At 37.9% G+C, this 11373-nt stretch overlaps 1 protein-coding gene across 1 annotated transcript in view; it reads left to right on the top strand.

The window, feature by feature from the left end:
• The first annotated feature begins 387 nt into the window (after window positions 1-387).
• Window positions 388-11373, top strand: part of sesn1 (sestrin 1) — a 62079-nt gene continuing 51093 nt past the window's right edge. Inside the window, exons 1-2 of the mRNA XM_030127919.1 lie at window positions 388-514; window positions 2075-2395. Of these exons, the coding sequence (XP_029983779.1) occupies window positions 2117-2395 (279 nt within the window). The 5' untranslated portion in view covers window positions 388-514; window positions 2075-2116. The remainder of the gene's footprint in view (window positions 515-2074; window positions 2396-11373) is intronic.

The following is an 11373-nucleotide window of genomic DNA, read 5'->3' as shown; positions in this document are numbered from 1 at the left end:
GATTTGCTGTTGCCTGTTTTGCCTTTAAATATTTAGATGCTTATTGTTAAACTTCATCATTTCAGGAGGATTAACTTAAATACAAATTAAATTAAACTCAAGCTAAGCAAATATATATATGAAAAGCATCCTCTTTCTGCCTGTTTTTCTGCCTCTCTGATAAACAAGGGGGGGGGGGGGGGGGTGTCATGCCCAAGTGTATGGTGGGAAATGTAGTTTTGAACCCCTCCCCCTACCGCAGACACTGAACGGCTAAACATTTCACAGAGAATCCAACTCCCATGATCAACACCCCCACGAGCATTTCGACTCCTCACGAACCAATCAGTACATAGAATCACTAAAGTACCGCCCTGTAATGTCCATGACTTGTTATTATTGGTCATCTTTCTCTGCCAATCAAATGTTTACCCTGAAGTTGGTTCCTCCTATCCCTTCTACCCTGGGACTAACTGGTCAGTTCTGTGTTAAGGAGTCCCACACCGAAAGACCTGCACCAAAGAATGTGAATAAAGTGAGTATCACAAAATGACACTTCAAGTTTATCGGTCTGGATGAAAGCTTTGCATGTCGGAATGTTGTTTTCACCGCGGTGCTGCTTTAATTGAGTGTGTATCTTTGTTAACAGGCAACTTGAAAGCCTTGACACGCTTATGGAAGCAAGAGATTGAATGGACCTGAACTTACTGCGTATTTTATACATTTTACCATAATATATATATCATTTTCAATATAAAATCCAACAATCAAGGGTCGGCTTGCTAGAATTTGCGGTAGCTTCAGATAGCATTAACACTTTTATTATCATGTTACAGCCTAGTGGTTTGGCATAGCCCGTGGCTATTTTAGACCCCATTTGTTTTTGCAGTTGGCAAACATCAATGTAGTGCAATTATCTAGTAAATGATGAATGATTTTTAGTTAGCTTTGTATTTTACGACTGCATTTTGCAACAGATACCAATACCGAATTATTATATAGTGGTCAGGGTTGACATCAAACCCTATTATTTTAATGTTTTATACACATTCATTAAAGAACAGTCACTAAGATATGTACCGAATAGGTTTGACGATACGATGTATAAGCTGCTGTGTATCTAAATTAATTTGTGTATTGCAAGAATATGGCGACTTTTAGATGTCCCCCCCTGAATAATTTATGCAAAATTTCCTGCTGTGACTTGTGCTTGCATATCGTATCACACATTTAAATACTATGCCTAATTATTCATCTTAATTTAAAGACATTTTCTGAGTTTTTGATACAACCACTTAACCACCTGCAGTACATCTGGTTGCCTATTTATTCATATTATATGTACTAGATCCAATGCTACTATATGTCCATGTCAAATATATACATAGATATACATATATTCAAGAAAATGAATTATATTGTAATATAATATTATACATGAAAAATATTTTTTTGCATTGCACATTGTTTACACATAGTTATCTGAATATGTAAGAATAAAAAAGTAACCTTTAGGTACTCATTGGTGGACAAGCTAAGTATAATGTATATTTGTCATGTATTATTTACTGTCTAAATTTAGCACATTTCTGTCATATCTGTAGTACTATGTCAATAGTGAATGTTATACAATAAAAAGGACATTTCTGCTCATGAGTCCTTGTTTGCCTAATATTTACCACATCTGTTAATGGCTTAACTAGAGATAGACTGATTAGAGATAGATAGATGGGTTGTGTCAATTAATATGTGTCAGTAGAATCTTTACAAACTGTCACTAACAGCAACAGCTGGACCCTGACAGTAGCTTAGGGGTAATTTTAATCTTTTCAATTGGAATTGCTGCATCAGTGGGAAAATAATAGGTTAGCTCAGATTTATTTTATGCTTGTTCAATGAGGTATTTATTACTTTGGTTTACATGTTTCATTTAACAGTTTACTTTCTAATAAAGTAAAAGTAGTACATTATTTAGGGGAGTGGTGATTTTTGTTGTCAGTTATTGTAATACCCCCTATGGGTTGACCTTTAGTGTGAAGACACTGTGATGGTTTTGAGTAAACTAAGGCTGTTTTGTTTGTTAACTTACTGCAAGGCCTGTTGAAATCCATCACAAGCATTAGTCCTTAGTGAAGAAATGGAAGTGCAGGACCAGGAATCTCTGGGGAGATGGGACGGACTCGGCAGCCGGGATGCCAGCTCCAGAACTGCAGCTATGGAGAACATTCACCAGGAGGTCATGAGGAAAGTGGAGGCTATAGGCCCGATACCAGCGCAGGCCCCCTTACCCCTTGCCTCGGGAAGCCCCGCCACTAGTGACCTGAATGACATCCTGGCTCACCTCCTCATGCTGTCCAAACGCTGTCCCTTTGAAGATGTCAGAGAGCGGAGCATTCGACTGCTCCGGGCCATCCAGGTAGGTGATTCATACAGTTTATAATAAACACCTCATAAATACTGCTTGTGCCATGTGGATTAAAACTAGGTCACACTGTTACATGTCTCCTATAGTAGTGCTTTTAGTATTGTTTGCCATCTACTGCACTTACCACCTCATACACTATGTAAACATTATAGTTTAGTCGAGACTTGCCAAGACGAGTGCATGTTTTGTCAAGTGGATTACAGTCAATGACATGATGAGACACCCTCAACTCATTAATGCTACAAGTGCCAAGGCATTACTAACATAACACTTCACCAACATGCCTGCACACAAGAGAGCACATCAAACATTAGTACATATTAATGAGGAAAAACGTCCTTTATTATTTAAACCATAGTTGCAATTGCAAACATTAACCTCATTTTAAAGCCTGGAAACATAATCAGTTTGGCCTTTATGCAACATCCCTCTACCTAGGTGTTGAATGAATGAACAATTACAACATATCCATGCAGTGTTGTTGCAAAGAGCCCCTGATCGATAAGAAAAAGGGTTACAGGTTATTATGAAATGTAATGATTGTGAAGTTATTTTTAAAGATAACTAAATAATTAAACAGATCAATAATCAGGTACTGAAAGGTCTAAAGTTCTGTACATACTGCTTATTTATTATGCATATATTAGTGTGAAGTGGATAAAAGCAGCACATAGACATTATAGCAGTACAGCAGTGCCATGCATTTCATGTTGAGAGTGCAGATGTTATCATTTTATGTTGTGTTGCCAAACTCTGTGAACCGCCATCCTTTTCCTTTGTGTATATGACAAACAATAGTACATTTTTATGGGATGGTCTTTTTATTGTGAATATTTGTTGTGCATCGCTGTGTGTTTATATATTTGGTCAGTCAAATTTTTCAGTATTTACTTGCAAAAATGGATTTGTCCCGATTAAGCGTGGTGTTAGCTCTGGTCTGTTCGTGTAATCAGTCCTGAAAAACAAACAAAACTAAGCCTGACAACTTCTGAAAGGCCAACATGTTGTTCTGAGGAAACAAACTGTTTGGCCATGACATTAATTTCTGTTTGTGTGGAAGTGCTTTTGGAGGATGGAGGAGAGGGCCGAGAGAGATGAGAGAGGGAGAAAGCTTCTTTGCGGCTTTAGCGGTGCACCACAGTACACACCGTCTGGTATTTTTGAATTATGCTAAGCTGCATTTGCTGAAGGCTTGCCAAAGGGTGCATTTATGAGCCCAGTGTGGTAGCTCATGTTGTTCTGGTCCCCCTCCTCATTGTAACACACACCTTTCTCACGTTGTCAAGGATGGAAGAAGGGGGTGGGTGGGTGAGGAGGAGGAGGAGGAGGAGGAGGGGGGGGGTCAGGCTCAGACAGACCTCTAATTCCAGCAGATCTGCTTATTAAAGACAAAATCTTTGAAAGCACAGACAGTCCATTCCTCATGGTAACCCCCACCTCTTTTCCAAGAGGAAGGCCTCCCTCTCTGTGAGAATAATGTTCCATAATACCCCTGTGGCTCAGAATATTTGGCCCTCTTTTTTCTCTGTACCACACAGTAGATGTTTGTTTGTTGTCCTGTTCTGTGTAATTCCACCAGATTTTATATGTATTTTTATCAGTTCATAAAGTGCTGCAGATCCAATAGCAGTTGAAAGACCCACTGGAGAAAACACCAAAATGAACGCCACAGATCTCTGTTTGCTCCACAAAGTTGCCTCAGTTGGCTTTTTACCTACTAAATACAAATGTACACACATATGCACATGCACACAAATCAAGAGAGACAAGTGTTTGTTCGAAGTCTATGAAAGGGGTGGGCAGACTTTATCGGCCAGCTCTCCCTCTGCTCACCATGTTCCCTGGCTGGATGAAAGGAGCCCAGTCTTGGGCGGCTGGACAGAGACAGAGAGGGGTTTCTTTGTATTATGTAATTACACCATTGTGTCAGCCCTTTACCCTAAGTTGAGTAAAAAGCTACTCTCAAAAGATCAACCTGTTCCTGTGATGTAGGCTGATGCTGTGTAGATTCCAGAGACTTGGACACAGCCTAGACGGATAAAATGTTAAAGTTAGGGACATACAGTAAATACCAAATGGACTTAGTGTCTCTTTGCATTTGACTCAGTCTAGTTCTTAGTAAATCTGAGCGACTGATTTACGTCCAGAAAGGTATGATCCACATTTTTGCCCCTTTGTTACTTGTGTGCTCTGAATCCATATTCTAGTTTTCACAATCCAATGTTGTCAGAGGTGATTTCTCTTCAGTGTTTTTAAGTCATATTTCTGTTGTAGGACAAAATAAGTTACCAGAAAAACATTTTTTTGCAAAGATTATGAAGTTTCACAGAAAAAATGAAGATTTTTAATTTTTAATGAGATTCTTCAAACATTTTTATATACAACTGTCTTTCTACCTTTTCACAAGGCTGTGAATGTTTCACGCTTATGATGCTCCTCATTTTTAACACATACTTATTTAGCTAATTATGGACTTTTAGGATGACTCAGCTGCTTGTCTAATAAACACTTACGTGTGATTAATTAGGAGTAACAGCTTCCTGGTTTGAGCCTCCTCCAAGAATAACACAGGACTCATTTCAGTCCCCAAAATATGGAAAGGAGTATCTCCAAACCCTTACTCATTACTGATAGGGATTTAACTAATTTTTCAGGACTACATTAAAATGCCTTAGTGTATCTTTAAGATGGGGTTTCAAAGACGAGGTTTACATTTAGGTTTTTGTGCCAACAATGGAATGTGCTCGGCTGATTGTACACACATTGCACAATCAGACTTCATGCTTTTTCAGAGCTTTTGCGAGGGCTAAGGCCATGTGTTGCAGTTGTTGCGATTTGTGATTAATGGTGGATTAGATGTGATCTCTGATGACTGATTCTATACAAGCCAGTCTTAAAGCCTGTAAAGCTATATAAACAAACATGACTTCTCAACTTTGACTGGCAGCAGCATGAATGGATGCAGTATTTATTTTTTTTCTGTCAGAAGAAATTTGTTATTGCTTTCTCTCACAGTGGGAACAAATTGTCCCTTATCCTGCATGTGGTTGAATGTCTTCACAGGCGTGCATATGTACCTCTGTGGGTTTGTGACTGTATGTGTGTGTTTGGGTGCGTGCCTCTAGTCATGTAGATGGTGCTTACTGTGTAAATAGAGATAGGACGTACGGAGAAAGCCTTGTTGTCTGGACAGATCTGCTGGATTATGGTGGATCTCTGCTAGCGAATGTTTGAACCGGGTCACACAAATTGCATGGCAGTGGGGGAGAGAGAACAGCAGCAGCAGGCAGTCAGCGACCTTTGGCACACTAACTGTACAGTGAAATACTCCACGACCATGGAGGACATGATAGAGAAATAAAGCTGTGGATTTACAGCTGCCAGCCAGCTGGGCACAGTGATGGGACACTGTTGATGGTGATGGGTATGTTTATGTCTGCGTTGGCAGTGTGTTGCGTTGGCAGTGTGTGATCTCCAGTCTTACCAAATTATATGCTTTATCAATTTATTTGTGGCTACCTCTATGCCCCATGTCTGATTTTGGCTTGGATGCTGGTCTTTCATAACCTCACAATTTTCTCACAACTATGACAAATGCATTTTAGATTATGGCTGCACCTAATTGGTAATATGTTGATTATTTTTTAATTGATCAGTCTGTTATGTGGACTATAAAATGTCAGAAAATTGTAAAAAAAAAAAAAAAAATTATACATATGTATATATACACACACACGCACACACACACACACACACACACACACACATATATATGTGTGTGTGTGTGTGTGCGTGTGTGTGTGCGTGTGTGTGTATATATACATATGTATAATTTATATATATATATATATATATATATATATATATATATATATATATATATATATATATATATATATATCAATCTTTCTTAAATCTCAAAGTCTTGTCCACAAACATCTTGTTTGAGCCACAACCCGATGATACTCGGTTTACTGTCATAGAGTAAAAAAACACGACGATATTCCAGTGTAATAAGATGGAATTAGACAGATTTTCTATAGCCTTCAAACACAATTATCAAAATTAATAATGATTATTTAAATAGATAAACCCTTCTGATGAAGATTTTTTGGCATAAATGTCAGCTAAAAACAACAATAATGAGTAGAACTACATGTGAGTAGGTTTGTTGATGTAATATATAGATTTAAACCAAAAGGATCAATAGAGCATCAGTTATAAAATGCTGATGTGCATACATTTATTAGTATTGCCTCTATGCATAAAGTGATGTAGGTCTTTCAGCAGTTCATGTGTCCCCATCCCCACCCCATTCCTTATGTTTAAACTGATAGTAAGAATCACATAATCATGATACAGTTGCATTTTTCATTTCAGATTAATTTGTTTGTATTGTCTGCTAAAGCAAAAATGATTTCAGTATTTTGTTTTGCCCTTAATTTTATTGTTGAAAATGGAGCCACAAATAACCGTCTACTTTCTTTAGACAGGACCAAACATCAGCCCGTAAACTGGAAAGAATAACAATTTTTCTTTTAGGACATTTTTTATCACAGTGCCCAGCCCTGATTTTTTTTACTTTGTAGGAAAGAAGACTAACACACAAGCTCACACTTTGATCCCACAACACAGACAGACCCCCACCTTCTAGCCAGAGCAGCCTGCTGTCGGCTGTAGACTCAGGAAGACTGGGGAGGGGGGCATGTGGCAAGTGTGCAACTAGGTCACTGTCAATCCTGTTGTAAGCCTGCATAAATGATAAAAAAAAGCACTATTTTCTTTTTATAGCTGCTATAACACATCAAGTTTTTCATAGAAAAAGAGGGGAATCCTTTCCCTTTAATTTACTCTCTCTGTGTGTCATCAATCTTTGTTATAAAAGGTGTTTTCATAAATGTTTAAAGGCTGTATTATCCTGGCACAGGGAGGGATGGTCTAGTGTTGGATAGTGGCTTCTGCAAAGTGTAAGCAGTCGTCATGGTACCAGCGGCATGAGGTGCAATGATGGGGTAGGTTGGTTGGCACCGTTATTTGGTGGACGGGGGTTTGTTGGCTTGCATGCGATTATTTCTGGCTACGCTATTCAGGAATTGAGAGGGAGGAAGAAAAGGAGGGAGACGGACGAGTGGGAAAGAAAGTAGAAACGCAAAAGTGGCAAAACATGATGGCCGGGCATAATGACCAAACGAAAAGAAAGAAAGTGATCGTGATGTTTTGATGTCGAGGGAGTGAGAGGAAAGGGTGAGAACCAGTGAGGAGGTGGAAGAAGCACTGTCTGTATTCAGTCAGCAGCTTCCAGTGGAAAATTACTAGCACCCTGTATCTATAAGAGGCCTGCTCCCCAAAAACTGAACAGCGTGTCCAGTCCATATCAGACATAATATGTAATCACTTTTAATGACGCCAAACCAGAGAAGCCAAGATAGACGCTGTGTGTGATAATTAAATAGATTAGATACTTAATGACAACAGGACGTTTTAGAAGTTCTTGATCTTGTGTTTTTGTTTTTTGTTTTTAAAGAATGTTTTGTCTCCCCAGTTGGTGCAATCCACTCTGGATTTCACTTGGGTGCAGGTCTGATTAGACGTATGTTACAAGGCTCTGCTCGTCTCTCCCACACACCAAAGAAGAAGAAGATGAGTGAGCGAGGTGTGGAGGGAGGTGGCAAAGCAGTGGACTACAGTAACAAAGTGCTGCAGCAGGAGGTGGGAAGGGAATAACAAACGCTTTGAAGTAGAAAAGCACACAACAGAAAAAGCATATGAATAAAACAGCTATAACGGTGGGTGAATATGATAGTACACAGGTTCTTCTGCTTGGCATTCACTAATCAACCTCCAACAGAGCTGCTCCTATCAAGAGATTTAACAAGAGATAGAGTGATCACATGGTACTGTTAAATAAACAAACCACTCTCTCTTCCTTTGCCATGTGATATTTATAACATCCATATGGAAATGCATTTCGTAAATTATTAATTAAATGTCGCCTTATGCTGCCTTATCAGCTTCAGCTTTCATTTCTTTGCTGGGCACATCTATAAAAGAATATGTTCAACTCTCTTTTTTTCTGCTTTAATGTTGCCAGTGGAAACAGACTCTTATGTAACTGCAGCACTTAGTGTCATTCTGAGAAAAAGCCTAAATGTCAAAGAAATCATGCTGGTTTTCTGTAAGCATATTTCTCAAAGAACTTTATTCATTGAGGTTATGTTTTTCTACTCACTTAGACCTTTTAACAAACACACACATTGATTTGATTCATCATAGTAGAGAAATCCATAGTTAGTAATTATTAGTGATGTAAATGATGGTTTCCTGCGGCACTTAAACTGAAAAAGTTAATTCTAATTGATTATTTTTATACTTCATAGGACTGTAGACCATACTTAAACACTGTTATGGGAATTAGACACTATGGTTCGATATAAAATTCCAATATCTCATTAATGTCAGTGCTTGCAGCACACACAAATGCTGTTTATACATTTTTATTGATAATGTGTTGACAGACTGTGTCAAGTTGTGGTAAATAGTTTCATTACATATATTGGAAATCTGCTTTGTGTGCATAAATGCAAATGAACTGAAATAAAGCATAAAGAAAATTGGTTTTGAGCAAAGTATAGATTATGAACTGGTACAGAAGCCAAAGCATTTAGACCCATACCCAGACTCAATATTTCGAGTCTGACATTTTTATATAAACCGTTTTTTTTCTGTCTAGTCACAGCAAATAGAGCAGAATAGAACAGAGACCCTTTATTGTCACTGTATGAGCAGTACAACAAAGGGCTACATATGAACAGTGCAAGTCTTCAGAAACATACCAACCACAACAGATATGTCAACCTAATAGACACCAGTACATAATAAAATAATAATTGAGTTAGTTATTGCCAATAAAAAGATAATAATAAAAGCCTAGAGCAGCTGTAAGGTTTGTCTTTATTAGTATAACTATGTAATAATAATAATAATAATAATAATAATAATAATAATAATAATAATAATAATAATAATAATAATAATAATAATAATGGATTGGATTTATATAGCATGCCATATCTATTTTATTCCTAACTATTTTGTTGCTTCACTACACACTTAAGAGTTGATCATCTTTAATAGCTATTTTATTGTTTATTTTTTATCTTAAATTTGGACACTCTGCATGTGATTTGGCAGTTTTGTTGTTTTATATGATGGCAACTGTGACTGGACCATATATTATTGAACATACTCCACATATTGGAACTATGCAGCATGTGATAAATTACATTATTTTTATGATATTTTTGGTGACATTAAATATATTTTGTAGATATAACAAATCAATTATTACAGAAAATAGTCAACTTATTAATCACCAAGTCATATAATTGTTAACTGCAGCCAAGATGTATTATGATATTCTGTCAATATCATTCAGCCCTACTGACGACATAGATATTTGAGCATATAGAATACCCACAGGCTGTCGTATCCTGTTGATGGCAGTAGCCGGGATCAGTGCTGCCTTAAAGGGAGACTACAGGGAGTTCTGGGACTGAAAAAGCACCTTTTCATTATGTGCATGTTTTGTACACGCCAGATGCTTCCTTGTGTAACCTGGTGTGTACAACATACACACCAAAACATACAAGGACTCTGAAACAAAATCAGTGTCCTTGTGTGTTTTCTGTAAGCTGTTGGACATCCTGAGGGAGCTCTGCATTCAATAGGACTCTATACTCTACTACACATACATAATCTAACAAAGCGGGTCTTGCTGGTATAGTAGTGGCTGCAAATCACCTCACTTGCCTCATATACTCCTTCCCTGGCCTAGAACGCTTTCATCTATTGACTTGCATGCCATCTGTTGAGGATTCATTTGATTGAATTCATAAATGAATGATGAAGGTTATTGTCCAGTGGATGCAGTATTTGAGAAATCAATATGTCCCTTTTATCCCCCTCCCTCTCACTCTTTAGTGCTCTACCTTTTTACTTGATGAAACAGATCGGGCCTGAGTGGTTTCATCATTCACTTCATATACAGTGGGAGGTTGAAACGCTGGTAGTTGACCTGACTGAACACAAGGGGGAGCTCTGTACCGCTCTTTATCGTGATTTTGCAGCGCTCTTAAGTTGCTTGATGGGAATTTTCCATGCACTTGGCTGAATGCATGAAAAGCTGTGCATAGTTTTAATTTTTTCCTTTTGCCCTGGTCACTGGGCTGTCATCCAGAATGTGTGTGTGTGTGTGTGTGTATTTGTGTCTGTATGAATGCTGATCTGCCTGTTCTGAATGTCAGTCAGTCTGTGTGTGTGTGTGTGTGTTTACATGTCTTGACAGATTTATAGGAGTGGGCATGCAGGCATCTGTGGATCAGGTCACAAAGCATGAATAGCCCAGTGGCTGTGGTCCAGGTCTTGGTCTGAGGTAGCCCCTATTAGGATAAAAATCACACAGGATCAACACCAGGCTTAACCAGCGGAACACAAACAAAATATACTCCCACTTAGATTAAGACAAAAATGTGTAACTTCTGAATCTGAATTCAGCTGGAAGTTGAAGCTGACGATTTAACTTTAAGTGCTAATGTTTTGAGAGGAAGTGCAAAATATGCTGATGACAGCTTCTCAAATATGAGAATATACTTCCTGTCTCTCATTTTTAGAGCCGAAACGAACAATTACTCTCTTTTAATTTCCTTGTTTGGGCTTTAGAAATCACACAAAACGGTAATAAGGAAACATGAAAATATTCAAAGCTGGAATCAGACAGTTTATTAGAAATTACTCTTATTAATGAACTGAATGATCATTGTAGCTCTAATGAAATTATGCAGATTAATGCTTCTCAAATATATTAACGTGCTGTTTTTTTGTTGTTGTTTTTTTTGTTATACACCATCATATATCATAGTAACCTGAATATATTTGGGGTTTAACCTGTTGACCTGTAGAAACAAGCCATT

This window comes from Sphaeramia orbicularis, chromosome 24 (genome assembly GCF_902148855.1).
Source record: "Sphaeramia orbicularis chromosome 24, fSphaOr1.1, whole genome shotgun sequence".
NCBI classification, from domain to species: domain Eukaryota; kingdom Metazoa; phylum Chordata; class Actinopteri; order Kurtiformes; family Apogonidae; genus Sphaeramia; species Sphaeramia orbicularis.
Note: the sequence above shows the minus strand (reverse complement) of the source record. Positions and strands in the feature narration are given on the sequence as shown.